This window comes from Sturnira hondurensis, unplaced genomic scaffold (genome assembly GCF_014824575.4).
Source record: "Sturnira hondurensis isolate 20B ecotype Veracruz unplaced genomic scaffold, ASM1482457v3 Scaffold0013063, whole genome shotgun sequence".
Classification (NCBI taxonomy): domain Eukaryota; kingdom Metazoa; phylum Chordata; class Mammalia; order Chiroptera; family Phyllostomidae; genus Sturnira; species Sturnira hondurensis.
Window position 1 is genome coordinate 3,514,513 of NW_028085694.1, and position 15,903 is coordinate 3,530,415.

Genomic DNA, 15,903 nt, shown 5'->3' on the forward strand with positions numbered 1-15,903 from the left:
ATGGTAAGTACAGGGTGGGGCCAAAGTATGTTTACACACGCTCATAATTAACACAATAATTAATAAATAGTAATACAAGAATAAACTGTGTGCTCACAACTGTAAGCGGACTTTTGCCCCACCCTGAGTGTCCGTACAGTGGAGCACTACTCAGCAATGAAAGGTAATGATACCAATACACACAGCATGGATGACTCTCAAAAGTGAAAGAACAAGACAAAAATAAGTAAATGCCATATGATTCTATTTATATAAAATAGAAAATGCAGACAGACTGCTCTACAGTAATGGAGAGCCAGTCAGTGCCTGTCTGGGAATTGGGAGAGAAGTGTCAGGGGGAACTATTAAAGAGGGCTATTCAGAAACTTGTATGGGTGATAGGTATGTTTACCTCTTGGATTTTGGTGTTAATTTCATGTATGTATACATATGTCAAGAGTCAACCAGTTGTCTGCTTTAAATATATGTGGTTCACTTTATGTAAGTTATCACTCAGTGGCACTATTAAAGGTGTGTCAGTGTCCTGACTGTGGCTCAGCTGGTTGGGTGTTGCCGCGGAAACAGAAACTCTCCAGTTCAGTTGCCCAGCAGAGCGCAGGTCTGGGCGGTGCCTCCCGAGGTCCCGCGTGCAGGAAGGGTGGCTGACTGATGTTTCTCTCTCCCATCACTGTTTTCTCCCTTTCTTTCCCCCTCCCTTCTCCCTCTCTAAAAATAAATAAAACTTAATTTTAAAAAAAGTGTGTATGTGTGTATTATATATATAAGACTCATAGAGGAGCATAACGTTGCCGCTGAAAGCGTGAGCTCCGGAGCCAGATGGTGTTGGTTCATGTCTTGCTATGTAGCTTGGGAAGGAACCTATATTTTCTACATCTCAGTTGTTTAAACTGTAAAATGGGCATAACCATAGTACCACTACCTTACAGAGTTGCTGAGGAGATTAAATGAGTTAATGTATTCAAAGCATTCAGAACAATAGCTGACACTGCAGCAAGGGTGCAGGAAGTGTTAGCTATTGTTGTTACTCGTATGGCAGCCATTAAGTTTTCAGCAGTAAACAGATCCACTGTTTACTGAAGGCCTATTATAAAATCATGAAGGCCTATTATAAAATACCCAAGTAGTACAAGCAAATTCAAGTGATTCAAGTAAAACTCCCCTTGCTTCAAAATAACCGGGAGGGAAAGGTCAGCAGATTGAAGGCTAGCCCTGCGCTGACCTTCCTCGGGTCTGGGATGGAAGAGCTCCCTCTTTGCTTCGCACACATTCCCTCTGCTGCCACTCCATCGCTGGCAGTGAGCAGGGTGAGCGTTTTGGTGGTTTGACTTCTGGACCACTTGGTACATATACAGTGACATATACATATTTACGTATTTGCATGAACACATATACAAATGTGACATATGTGCTCATAGTAGACAAGTTATCGTACAATTTGGTTTTTCCCTAAATAACTTGTGGATATCTTTCCTTGTCAGAATGAATAAATCTATCATTCCTCAGCTCAGCTAAAGACTAGGTAGTTGTTTCTGTGGTTGAATATAATCTGTTTTGTCGTTTTCCTATTTATGGGCATACGGATTCCTTCTACGCATTACATTTTTGTTCTGGCTAATATTCACTCTTGTAAAGTGAAGTTTACAGTTTGTCTTAGCAACTCCATGAGCACTCTTACTAACAAGATGCTTATTTGTCTTGTGTTGTCATAATAAATGTTCATTGCAAAACTAGAAAATAATAAGGTTCTTACGGGAACAACTTTGCCTGCAAAGTCCCCCCCATCCCTGTCCACCACTGATGAAAGTGAAACTACCAAGACATGATCTGCTTGGGGAGGAAAGGTGGCCAATCTCTCAAAGGAGAGGGGCCAAGAGCCCCTTCCTCAAAGGCTTTTATTGGGTTCGTTTGCACAAGGATACAGGTAAGGATCAAATAATAGATAGCATTCAAAGAACTATGAGCTTATTCTCAGTCAGGGTCAGGTAGCTAAAGAGCCATAAAACTTTGAGGAACAGACTTCTTGCTTGGACCCTTATCATTTAAATGAGAACATTTTAAACAAAGCAGGTTGCACAGGATTTTACATATTCTTTCTTAGGCCTGATTACCCCAGATCCTGATCTAGCCGGACAACTGCCTCCCCCATTACCAGTTTTCAGGCTTAAGTGGATTAGAGCCAGGAAGGGCTTCTCTCGGACAGAAATGGGGACTCGGGCTATGTATGTCAAAATAGCTGAGAGGCGAGGGTCCATCACTCCCTCTTTGCTGCAGCCCCCCAAGTCCTTCCTTGAGGGCCTCCCAAATGATCGTGTCTGGCTTAGGTTGCCCCTCCTCTGAGGGGTCTTACCTGTCACTGACTAACCGACCAACCGTTGGGGGCAGGGGATGAAGCAGAAGCAGCGCTGCTGCCAGAGATAAGCTTTGTCTCCTTAGTGGTTCACATTCTAGAGGTCGCTCACTTGGCCTTAGCCATGGCGGGGCGGTTACAATTCCTGAAACCAGGCAGAGCAGTTCCCAACTGGTTCTCATTTTGGTTGTTAGAATTCTGGAAAATTTGAATTTTGTTCTGGTTTTTTTTTTAATTTGTTATATTTAGATTCATGCAGCCTAGCAACTTCATTAAAAGTGAAAAACAGTCATTAATTTCAATTGTTAATTTAGTTTGCTTATTAAGGCTGAAATAAAACACATTGGTCACATTTTAGATTTGACTTAGTGCTGTTTTCTTTTTAGAATTTTTTTGGGGGGATTGTTCTTTAAAATATGGGTCCTAAAAGGGGCTGGAAAATGTTTTTAGTTGACAGGGAAGAATGTGAAATCTTCTACTTTACATTTTCTTGCCTTCTCTAAGGAAAAAAATTAAAACAGCCTAGAATATCACATGTATAGGGGACTTAGAGCAAACTGACTTTCTGTGCTTTTAAATTGACAGTATTGCAGGAAAAAAACAACCTATATTATTTACCACATTCACTGTGTCTCTTTTTAATGTCCTATTTGTGAACAAGAAAGGGTCGGGAAGCATTTACACTTATTTTTCCGAAACCATTGTTTCCCCCAGTAAACGTGCGTGTTGTTTTCTTTGGTGTTTGGGATTCTTGTCTGATTGTGTGTGCAGTCGTTTCACACAAGCCTGCCACCCCCCAACGGCTCATCCGCCATGGAAGGAAGGAATCCATCAGACAGGGCTTAGTTCGCCCTTTGCTGGGATACTTCATTTCCGTTGTGGGTCTCTGCTCGGTTACACAGTATCTGACCAGGCTCTTGGCAGCCTAGCAACCTGGTGGCACGCCATCTGCCCCAAGTGGCCTGGGCTGAGGGCCCAATGAGATGTTCATTATTTACAGTGGCGGATTAGTGAAGCTGTGGAAGTGGACCCGGGCCAGCATCCCCTGGAGTGACTGTCTTCCCAGCTGAAGGGCACACAGCTGAAGTGATAACGTTTATCTTGAGGACCTGAAAATACGCTTACTTCTACAACATATCTTGAGGAGTAAAAAGCAATTTGTAAAGTTGAATGGTAATTAAACTTAATCTAAATAAATCAAGCATTATTAGGACGATTAATTTTTTGAGAAGCCATAAGCATTTTAAGTTATGCAAAACAGAAAGCGACTGCTCAGATTTTAAATACCAGTATAGCTGGTCTCATTGAAGTAATCAAAGGCCAATATTAAACCGGGCATGCAGAGCCCCTGCATAAGTCCTATCTGAGAGGGAGAGACACTTCCATTATTATTAATAATAACAATGTTAAAGTTGAAGATTGTTACATAGGACAGAGAGGAAACATATGGTTTACGGGGGTGGGGGTGGGGGGTGTACCTGAGCCCAAGCAAGAAAAGGAGGCACTATGTTTGTTAAGCACCAACTATGAGCTCGGTATTTTGCATTCATTGTCTTTGTATGGTATTTGTCTGAGGTAGGTAGAATTACTACCTGCATTTTACAGATGATATAACTAAGGGTCAGAGAGAGTGCAGCTTGCCTAGGGTGATGAAGTTGGGATTTGGACTCAGGTCTGGCGGGATCCCAAGCTCCCTTTCCTTCCAGTATGTCGTACGCCAGACCAGAAGACCGGAGGGCAGCAAAAGGAGGCTGGATTGACCCCGCAGTGCACTTGGAAATGGGTGAAGGTTGGGGTTAAGGGGAATGTAAGGAGGCATACCCGGTTATCCCATTTTTATTCAAGCCCAGTATTCCTACAGTTTCAATTATAGGAAGCTGGCTTCCTGGCTTGAGTCTTAACTGTGTTCTCTTCTGCAATTCAACAGGTCGGGCCTGTCTGCCACGTGGAGAGTTTGGGTGAGAGAAAAGACATTAGCTCGAGGAACTGCAGAGTCTCAGAGGGCTCTCTTCCCTGGAGGCAGCACAGTGACTTTGCCGGAGCTCCGGTGCCTCAGAGTCAGAGGGAAGTGAATGTGCGGAGTGGGGAATGGTCCCGGACATTTGACCCCTTCCTCTTTCCTTCCTGCGCTCCTTCCAAAGGCACCAGACCTGCAGAGAGGGTCGAGGCTCCCCAGGCTTCTTCTGCTCTCTCTCTCTCTCTCTCCCAGTAAATCTGTTACACCCATAAGCCTGCCTTGGCGTCTGCTTCTTGCAGGACCTGAATTAGCACAGAGGTGTTGTCCCAGCACCTTCCCCAGGTTACAGGCCACATTGAGAGATGGGAGCCTTGAGTGCCTGGTAGTTGCAGGTTTGTTTTTAAACATGTTTATTGAACGCCACCTTCATCCCAGGGTCTACAGGACACACCTGGGGGCCCTTAGCAGCGGGAAGAGATAGCCAATAAGCAGGTGGGGCAACAGCTGTTAAAACTTGGGCTGTGGCTGTTTTATGTGACCCTATTCATGGCCATAGGCTGGTGAGACGACAAGACCTGGAAAAACCGAGGATATAAACACACAATGCAGGTATTGTATTGAATCGGTAATAATTGCTATCATAAGTAGGACAAACCTCATGTTTTAGTTTCTATAGCAAAGATATTATAATCATGTCGCATTTATAAATTAGATGAAGCGTGATAGCAAATATACTTACTGCTTGCTGTATGCCGGGTGCTATACTAAGCTCCTCATTGGATAAAAGGCAGACACTCACTCTCCATTACCTGCTTCTTCTATGCTAATAAAACCCTTGCTTTTTGTTTGAGACAACATCGTGCCAGCCCCAGATAATAGCTTATGCCACACAACCGTGACGCTCCTGTTCTCTATAGTCCCGGCTTCTTTTGCCCGGAGGGGCACCCACACAGCCCAGGTCTGTCCAGCAGACCTAAGTAGTGGTCGGTTAAGGTGGTGCTGGGGTACTGGGTGATGGGGCAGGCTTCTCCTGGAAGACAACAGGGCAAAACCCCTCACCCTTGCAGGCCTTTGCTTAAATGTTGCCTTCCCCGTAAGACCTACCCTGAGCACTCTGTCTACAACGGTAAATCTGGGCACGTAGTTCGGCATTCAAAATATCTTTTTTTCTCTTTGAGTGAACGCATGAAAAGAAAGGAGGGAAGATCATCTAGGAAAATGCGAAACAGCAAGCACAGCTGTGCTGAGGCAGACACACGCCTGCCAGGTATGGTGAATAGGAGGCCAGCGTGACCGGGTAGTGTGGTGGAGGGTGGGGAAGGAGAGGTGCGACCAGGGGGAGGTGGATGGCCCGATCACACGAGGACTTGCAGGTCACAGGAAAGCCTTCCCCTCCTGCTCCGAGTGCGCTGGGACGCCGAGGAGGAGGAGGAGGAGGAGGGCTGACCCCGCTGACTTCCATCTGAAATCACCACCTGGTTACTGCTGAGAGACGCTGGAGTGGGTAATGGAGACGCAGGGAGAAGAGTGAGGAGGGCAGTGCAATGGCCCCAGCGGGGAAGACGGAGTCTTGGTCCAGGGGGTGGCCGTGTGAAGGGACAGGAGCTATCAGGCTCTGTGTGTGTTTTAAAGATTCGCACGCAGATTGAGTGTGGATTGTCAGAGAAAGAGAGAAATGAAGGGTAACCTCAAGGTTTTTTGCCTGAGGAACTAGAAGCCAGGTGTTTGGGGAGACTGCTGGGAAACCGGGTTTTGGAGGGAAAACCAGGCACTCACTGCTGAACATATTTAAACTTGAGATGCCTATTGTACATTCAAGTGGAGATGTTAAATGGTTGAAAGGACACAAAGCTCTTGACTTTATGGGAGAGGTCCAGGCCAGGGACATAGCTGGTGTTTAAAGCTGTGAGGCTGGATGGGTTCACCCAAGACATGACTGTGTGTTAAAAAGCAGAAGAAAAAAAGATGTTCAAGTGCAAGGATGAGTCCTGGGGCAGGCCCACAGGGAGGAAGCGGAGTGCTGGGTCCTTGTGAAAATGTTGCAAGGTAAACACTCAACCTGCCTTGAAAGGCGTGGGGTCTGTTCAGGGAGGAACATCTGTCCGAAAGCACACAGACGGTTAAGTGCTGCTAGCTATCCGACTTTTGTAGAATTAAGAAATAAAGCGTTGGGTTCATTTCCCCTAGCCACTGAATTTATAAACCTTGGCATCCTCCTTCCCTCCCTGATCTTTTACTTTAAACTGTTCCTACGGTCTCCTAATGGGATTTCCTGCCACGAGACTCTCTCTCCCTGTTCTAATCCGTTCCTTATCTCTCCGAACACAAAGCTGGTTGTGCCACCTTCCTGCTTGGCCCCTCTATTAATCCCTCACTGTGTGTGAACTATGATCCAGCTTTTCAAGCTTGATTTACAGGAGCCTTTACAATCTGGCTCCAAGCTTCTCTTCCAGTCTCATCTCCGGCTAGCCTCCCCAGCCCCGCGTCCCGGATCAGTCACTTTTCTGACATTGGATCTCTTACTGGGATACACCAAGCTCTTCCACAGCGGAGTCTCGCACACTGTTTCCTTTCCAGGCCCACACTGCGGCGGTATTGCCAGTATAAGGCCGAGGGGAGGACAGGACGGTGGGCATCCTGTCTGGCTCCACATGTCAGAGTCCAGCTCCCAACTTTCACCCTAAAGTATGCTGCTTATTGTAGGTTGTTTTAGACGCCCTGCGTCAGATTAAGAAACTTCCCTTCTCTTTGTAGTTGCTAAGGATTTATTATTGTTTTTATCAGCAATGGATATCAAGTTTTGTGAAATGTTTTCCTGCATTTGTGTGATATGATAATTTCTCTCCTTTAATCAATCAGTGATTTGTTTTCTGCTGATAAATTAACGACATTCCCTGGATAAACCCAGCACGATCTTCATATGTTATCTTTTCTTTATACATATATTTCCAGATTCAATTTGCTAATATTTTGTTCAGCACATGGCCCTGAAATCAGTGCAGTGGCCCAAAGGGAGTCCTTTTTGGGGCAGTGACCAAAAGCAACCAGATAACCAGGAGCAGAGTTTAATTTCCACTTCCGACTGGGACTGGGGGTGGAGGGGTGTCTGAGGTTGTGTATTTCTAAAGGGAAACGAAAGTTTCATTATCCATAACTTTCAGAGTTGGTACAAAGTTCAGTACGTAGTCTAAAGATCAAAACAGGTCTTAGTAATTGTTATAATTCAAAAATTTTAATAGCAATGAAATTAAAGCCTACCATTTCCAAATAAGCCTATTTGATGTTCAGTTTGCTAGTTCACCTGACATAAAAAATAGTGAATAAGAAGAAAAGAAGGGCCCACGAAGCCTCCCAAACAGCCCTACAGGAAGGCTTCCTACATCATCTCCATGAACGGCAGTGTGTCGGACGCTTTGAGCAGGCCCAGGTTGACGAGGGTGGTCCTTTCCAGTTCCAAATAGCTCTCGTATTCCGCTTTCAATTCAGCCTCCAGTTGTTCTTTTGTCTTCTGATATGTTTTCTGGGGGGAGAAACAAGTCATCCCTGTAAAACACTGGCAGTTCCACATACCAAAGGGTGACAAGGGGCTGTTTTTGAACAGTTGGCCTGGCTGCTGTCTGTGGGTGGGGGGTTGCAGGAGGGGAGGGGGTGGGTGGGCAGGGGGCAGGAGGGAAGAAGGTGGGAGGGCATCTCCTGGACAGGGAGAGGAGCTGCTGGCTCTGAAGGCAAGTGGCAGAGACAGAGTGGAGAGGTGTGGTGGCCTCTAGGTGTCTCCTGGCGGCAGGGCAGACCTGGCGTGCAGTGGGCTGGATGTGGCCTCTCAGGGGCTGTGGGGAATCCAGGCTGGCCTGCAAGTTCCTGCCTCTGACTGAAGGAGGAGCACAATGGGAAGGGAAATAGCAATAACAAGGGACATTTTTTCAGCGAATGTACCCAGTATCACTTGCTGAGTAACCTGTCTGGGTCTTGGACCTGTCAGTGTCTGTGTTAGTGCTGTTCTGGTCTAATGACTGTGGCATTGGAGTTCATTGTGACATCGGCCCAGGCAGTCATGATCTTCAAGAGCTGTGTCCTCTTTCCGATGAACGTTAGGTGTGTCACCCTCGAGTGGCCTTTGTTTCTCCTCCCCTTGGCGTGCCCTCTGCTCCTTAGTCACAAAGCCCCGCCTTTGCGGCTTCCATCAGGCGGGCCAGTACTCAAAGTTTTTATTCTAGTGTTTTTAGAGAATCATTTCTGAGAAATATTTTCTTTTTTAAGCGTTCCCAGTGATGGGTGCTCCCTCCCCCTTGCCATATTCTTTCCTTAGGTTTGCTTTTTCTCTCAATATAGCTGCTTTCCCAGATCCCTTGTGTCTAAACACTGTTGTACCCACTTCATAGTACTACGAGGATTATATGAATTGCTAAATGCAACAAGTCCTCAGAATGGTGCCTGATGCCCAGTAAGCACTGTGAAAAAGTTAGTGACAGTAACCAGTTCATAAAAGAGCAGGACTTGATAGGGGAAGAATGGAAAGTGCTGTTCTTCCCATCCTGGTCCTTTGCAACATACGTGACAGATGCCATAGCACTTTCCATCACTTTCCGGTATTAGGAATAGAGTCATGTTTAGATACTTATAGATATTAGATATTTGAAGGCAAGTCTAATATCAAAGCAGAGACAGGCCCTCGGGGCCTTCTCACTGCACTGTGCGCCCTCAGCCTCTTTCTGCAGAGGGGGCCTCGCCTGGTTGGAAAGTCCTTGTGGCACTTTTGAGGCCTAGCTGCTTCCCAAAGGTCCACTCAGCCCCAGGAAAACCCAGCATCCTCACTCTGCCATCAGTAGAAGTTCACTGCCTCTGTCAGAGCAGTTTAAATCAGTCTCTTGCCTCTAGATTTTCCAGCCTCAGGAGTCCAGGCCCTAGTCTCCAGGTTTCCCACACTCCCCTGGACGTTCTACTCTGGTCACTTGGTAATTCCTGGCCTGTGGATTTCTGTGGCTCAGCAAGCCTCCTACCAGGTGTCAGGGGCCAAATGTCTATCCTGGCCACTGAGCTGTCTCTAACAAGTCTGCTGTTGCAGGAGTGAAAAGTGGGGAGTATGTAGCCCTCTGACGACACTCCTCTCCAAAAAACACACGCCTTCAGCCTTCTTCCCCATAACTCTTGCTTCCCTTTTGCAATCTGGAGAGTGGGTGCAGAATGCCCTTCTAAGTCCCAGAGAGAGGGCACAGCTGATGGACCCCATGGAGACCGCTGCTTTCCCCAGCTTTGGGTCTCCAGCAGAAATTCCAGTTAGGAAAAGTCCTATTTCCTGTGCTGTTTGAGCTTTAATTACTATCATTTTTTAAGAAATGAATTCAGACTCAATGTTTACAAGGAAGTGGGTGTACGATTTCCCTCATATCATGGGTTGTGGCATCCAGTATAATCCCTGGCAACTGGGGGTCGCCCCTAAAGACCAGCCTCACTGGACGGATATGTGATGTTCTCCTGCCCTCTGCAATGGTATGAATAGCAAACTCTTCGCAGCACTTCCTGTGTGCCAGTCCCTGCCTACGTGCTATAAATATACGGACTCCTTTCGTTCTCATGGCGGTCCTCTGGGGTTGTTACAGTTGTTTCCATGTTCCCTTTTATCGGCAGTTGCTGATAAAAATACATTTCTGACTAATACTGTTTTTCCTCGGTGACCTTTCACGTTCTGTGTGTTAACAGAGGGGCCCTTCAAAGTGCACGCACGGAGCCTCGCCCAGTTCCAGAGGGCGCATCTGAGACGCGGCAGCTCCGCCCAAAGGAGGCACCGCGTCAAAGGGAGAGAGAGTCACAAGAAGGAGTCGGGAAAGTTTTGGACACTTGAACACATGAGATACTGCGATTAATATAATATTCGGATGTTTTAAAAGTATTTCACAGGCAAATTATTTTTTTATCATTCCCAGTTCTACTCGCTCCCACGGATATGGATAAGCAGGAGCTGTTGCGACGGTATTTAAAAACACATAATAATGAGAGATAATCGCTGGCCTAGGGACAGGGTGGCAGATTATCTCCCACAACTAAATTCCAACAGTGTTTGTAAGGGCACAAGAAAACCAGCCGAGACCACTGTTTGCAAGCTGGGGGAAGCAATGAAAAGCTAGCTAATTGGTATTCTTTTGGACTTGTCACCTCAAAATGGGTTTTGAAACAAGGCCCCCTGTTATTATGATACTAATTAGTGTCTGTCAATACGTGGTCATGTTCATCTAGTGGTTTTCAACCGGTGTGCCGCAGGGATTTGTAAAACCTGCAGTACCCACCTGACTGTTTAGTCAGGGGCACTGACCTCTTTTCCTTTAGGTTGCCAAATTTAAAAAAAGGACAACAGCCAACACACCGATAACTGCTGGTGTGAATGAATCAAAATTATAACTATTCTTTGGTCATAGCAACAAAAAATGTATTTTTTTTATTTGCTGCAGAATTTTAGTAATTAGTTTATGTGTGCCATGACATGAAAAAGGTTGAAAATCACTAATTTTGATTGATTTGTTAATTCAGCATATTGAAATATTTGTGCCGGCTCATGCTCTTGACACCTAGTACCTCGAGTGAGAAGTTAGGTCAGAGGAGGCCCGTTTGGCTGTTGGGAGACTCCAGGTGGGATTAGGGGCAGAAACGCTGGGGACAGAGGGCAAGGGAGAGAGTGAGCAAGAAAGAAACAGCAATAGGGGTGAGAGGACGTCAAGTAACAGAGAAAGTCTGAATGCACAGCGTGTTTAAAGGCCTCTTATTCCTGTGGGCAACGGAAGACCGACAGAGTGACTGAGTCCATGTCAAACAGAGAAGCTGAAAAGGAGGTGGCTTGGGGGTGGGCACTCAGAGCTGGAGGGCGTTTGAAGGTGAATGGGCACTGAGACAAATTCTCCTCTGTCTTAGATTTCATACCACCAGTAGTTTAGAGTAAAATTTGTATCTGTCTGTCTGTCTATTTGTACACTAGCTTCCATTTAATGGAAATGTACCATTCCTCAGGTTACTTAACTGAAAGCCTTGCAGTCATCCTAAAAGATAGTTGCTTGGATTCCCATTTTAAAGACAGGAGAACTGAGGCTCAGCCAAGATACCAGCCAGGCTCCCGATCTCATGGTGGGTAAGTGGCAGAGTTGGCATTTGAGCTCACGTGTCTTGATTCCATATTCCACTCTTTGCATTACCCGTTTCAATGCATTAGTCACCAGACATTAAAATTCTGTATAATGAAGGCATTCAGATTTTGAATTATTGTATGTATAAGTGGTCTTTGGATATCACTGTATCTAGAAAAACTTTGATGTCATAGAAAATTACAGAAACTTCAGTGAGGCAGGATCTTACTAGGTGTCTGATGGTCGTAGCTCACTCCTGCATGGTAAGCCAGGAAATCAGACAAATGCCCTCTTGACTCTCATGAGGATAAGAGAAGAATATGAAAAAGTATAATTTCCCTATTCAAATAGTGGAATACAAGTGTGGAAGCCAAACAAACTTATTTTCACTGGGAAATAAGTTTAGAGGAAATCAACTACCATTTCTGAAATTTAACTTACAATTTTTTTCTTCTCTATTTCCAGCTCCATTTCTTTCTTTTCTTGGTCACGAATTGCCTTGCGCTGTCTCACATATTCCAGATGCTTGACTTCTCTCTCAAAGTAGTGGCTTACACTTGACACCTGTCGGAAACACAGGCCCAGGTGAGGGGGGCCCACAGACACCCGCCATGTTCTTTACAAAGCTCTGGAAGACTTCTCGCAGCTTGTAATTCACCAGATACACTACCTATTTTGGCATATCGCCAACAGGTCCATTACTTAAGTAACACAATTTGGGGGCTTCTGTGTTATCTAGTTTCAGGACCCTGTGAATTGGGATATTCCAGGAAGGGAGTGAGGTAGGAAGGAGAGAGCTGCAAAAAATTTTGCACTTTTGTAGAAGGAATATTCAGGAATTACTTGTTTCCCCTTTCCTTCCTCTCACTGCTACACTAGAGGACATTTTGTATCATCAGCAGAACTTGGAAAACCCAGATGAGGGTACCAAAGTAGACCCGAAAAGGACTGGGAGCAGGGCTGAGTTCCCGGTCCCCTGGAGGGCTTGGTGTGTAGGCATCAGGACAGAAACAGGAGAGTAGGCAGAGACCTTGGGCAAGGCGGCCAGGGGAGGGAAGGCGTTTTGCCTGACGGTAACTAGGCTGACGTTGTTGAGACTTGCAACAGATTGCAATCTATATATTTAATGTTGGGTGTATGTGTGCTTATGTGGTTCTATTTATTGATCTTTTTATAACCTCCTTATTAACACTGCCTGCAACCCTTGGGTGGCGGGTATGATGGGGCAGAATATTGTCACTTCAGACATGCTGCTTGTTGTCCACCAAGTCGGGGGAGGATGAGGTGGCAGTGGGCAATGGGAAGATGTGTACGAATGTCAAATGCATCTGCTGGGAAGGACATCACTGACATAAGGATCCCACACTTCAGTTACAACCCAGGAATAACATCTTATGATTATGAATCTCCAAATCATTCTTGTCTGGATCTGGGTTTTATTTACTTGGCCTCCCTCTCATTGCATGCTTGTTTTTTTTTCCAGCTTCAAACTATTTAAGTCATAAAACAGAAATACATCCCCTTATTTATGACTGGATGAGTCTTTAGTTCTTTTATGAAGTAAAAATGCTGTCTTTTCTGAACACACTTTTAAAACATGCCACAGCAATATTAGTCACATAAATTCTCAAAGCCAAAAATTACTGACCTCATTGGCAGAAGGGTGACTTAATGTCCAAGGAATTTCTAGTATATGCAGAGTCCCATAATAATCAGCTATAGCTATAAATTGCTGCTTAGCTGAAAGATTAAAAATAGGGGAAAGAAACAACTCAGCAACCAGAAAGCCATCTTAGAGGATAAACAGGAGATGTGGTTTTGTTTTGTGGTTTCCCAAAGGATCTGCAGTGGTTACAATGACCTTGGTTGGCATCTTTGTCAGACATTCGTGAGTGGGGACCATATTGACATTGAAGCCATTTTTTCCAGTTGATGAAATGAAAGCTGAGACCCCGAGCCTTTGTCAGCCACCCTTCCTTTCTCTGTGGCTGTCGGCCGAGCGTGGCCCCTTGCTGCGGCTGACTGTCTCTGTGGTGGGGCCCACGGAGCAGACCCGGGAGGAAAGCAGGGAAAACACATGGAAAGATTTCCAGAGAAAAGTCACGAAGCCAACGGTCACCAAAGACACAGGAAGGGCTAAAGGATACCATTATGCAGATGAATTTCAGAGGCACAGCCAGAAGCAGAAGCTAGAATGAACACCAGATTGTTTCCTTTGAGCATTTCAGATTGATACAAAACACAAATGTGTTTGAGCATTTTTATTTATTTCATTGTGTGTGTTTTTCCTTCTTCTCATTTTCAGACAATCTGGTTCAAATTGCTAAATCCTAAACTTGGATTACAAGTGTAATCCCTGTATATATGCAAAGGCAATGTTTTGTAGCAAAGAGAGGAAAATACGCTTGGGTGTTTTTAACTTCTTTTAAAAGAGGCAAAGATATCAGATTAACATAGAGAGCAGTACTTGGTTGAAACTGGGACAAAGGAAATATATTATTAGGAGAAGATAAGAAGGATGCTTTTTGTTGTGTGATTCAAAATCACCTTCTTTGTGGCGCACTAAATGTGTCTCAGAAATAATTGTTGATGAGGAAATTAGTGAGAGAAGCTCAGGTTGTATCCAAGACGGTGCAAGAGAGAAGGGGCAGAATGGGAAGGAAAGGCAGGAGGGGGAGGAGGGAGAGAAGAGGGAGGAAGGGAAGAGAAACAGGAACCTGAGAAACAATACCGGAGGCTTTCCAGGTAAGTGTCAGTATTTTCTTGAGTTACACAAAAAAGGCAAGATGACTTAGCGTGTTTGATGAGAATTAACATACCCGAAAAGGTCCAGGGTTTGATGCAGGTGATCATAGTTATACAGATGTTTTGTGACTGTGCTGGTTCATGAGTTTTCTCTAGAAGGTCCCAGATATCGATGTATCCATCTTCTCGGCCAATATAGAAGACTCCGGGCCTTGTCAGAGACCAGTGCCCTGCAGTGTACCTCTTTGGTGCACAGGATGACTGAAGGAGGGGTCCGATCTTTAAGTCAATTTTTTAACAGACAAATAAGAAGCTTGTGTTATTATCAAAGGGATATTCACAATGATTTTAAATACAACTTAGATAGCTATGATCATGTAACAGCAAAATTATGCCTACTGAGAGCTCTTATTTCTTTTCCTTGTAGGATTTTTATATATTGCCAGTTCTTTTCTTTCCTGTATATTTTTATAATACCCCTTTCTTCTTTTAATTGCTTTTTACCAAAGATCAAACCTTCCAATCAAGCCGTTGATGACACTAATAATGCAACTGCTACTGAAGTCCATTGATATTCCTCTGGAGATTGGTGTATGTCAGATAAGTACAGACTATGAAATTTTGCTTGCACCTTTATTTTGCTCCCAGGTGTCTGCTTCCCATGGAAACAGCTCTGGTAGCCAGGACAAGCAAATGAAAAGTCAATTCCAGCTGCGAGCTGCATCCGGTGCCTTCCTGATACCATCAGGAAGAGACTGCAGACCAGCAGAGCATCATGAGATTGTCTTGTCCTTTCTCTACCATGCGGTGATTTGCCTTCTGTGGGACGTTGTCACAGGGATAGAAGATTAGAATGTAGTTTCCTCCCACTGCCCTGCTCCACCTGGCAACCAGGTACACTTGTTTATCTATTTACATCTGCAAGAACGGAACTAAACAGCAGAATTGTCTCACACCCTCCAAAACATGCAGAAGAAGCAACCTTTCCCCCCCGGGAAAGGAGGAATGCCTCAGAGGCGACCCTTCAAACCTGACCTTGCCCGCTTTGCCCAGGCCCTGTGGTTTCTGTGGGCAACCCACCTCCTGCCCCTGCATGGTCTTTGGACAATCTTGCCTAGATTTTCTTTTTCTTTTTCTTCAATTACAAAACTAGCACTTGCCAATTGTAAAAAAGAAGAAGAAGAAGAAGAAGGAGAGGAGAAGGAGAAGAAATAGAAGTAAATTGGTATAAAGCAGAAGTTCTTTTGCAGATAGGCACTGAAGTAGTTTCTAATTTGTTCAGTGAAAAACTTGTACATATATTCATGCATTTTTTCTTTTTTTGAGATTTGTGTTACAGTCCTACAAGTGAAAGTGTTAGGGCAAAGAAAAAATATTTATTAAAAATTTATATATATATATAAGTACCTTACATAGATTATTTATTCAAAGCATAAATGAGCTTGAAATATATATATTTCCAATGTTTTGATCATCTTAAATTGCTCACTGAAGGGACAGGTCATAACGATTTCTCCATGCCCTTATCTCACTGGGTTTTCTCAGTCTTTCTAGTTTTCGGCAGTTCAGCCTCTGTCGTCAGGACCAGGCCTTCCCGAACCCTGACTGCCAGACCTCCTCGGCACAGTCTCACTTTGACCCGTGCACGCCTCTGCTCTGCCCCGACAGACGCTTTAGCTGTCTGACTCCCACTTCCTGAACCTGCTGACGTACTCCTGGTGCGGGAGAAACGATGACAGGCCTAG

The 15,903-nt window shown here is 44.9% G+C and overlaps 1 protein-coding gene across 2 annotated transcripts in view; it reads right to left on the reverse strand.

The window, feature by feature from the left end:
- Positions 1–7,395: 7,395 nt before the first annotated feature.
- DNAI3 (dynein axonemal intermediate chain 3) overlaps positions 7,396–15,903 on the reverse strand; it is a 78,595-nt gene continuing 70,087 nt past the window's right edge. The window contains exons 20-23 of one of the 2 annotated variants that reach the window (XM_037060944.1): positions 14,233–14,437; positions 13,062–13,153; positions 11,855–11,977; positions 7,396–7,824 (exon numbers count right to left, since the gene is read on the reverse strand). In XM_037060944.1, coding sequence (XP_036916839.1) covers positions 7,681–7,824; positions 11,855–11,977; positions 13,062–13,153; positions 14,233–14,437 — 564 coding nt within the window. In that variant the 3' untranslated portion in view covers positions 7,396–7,680. Of the gene's footprint in view, positions 7,825–11,854; positions 11,978–13,061; positions 13,154–14,232; positions 14,438–15,903 lie in introns of those variants that run through there. The other variant, XM_037060945.1, reaches the window with a different exon arrangement.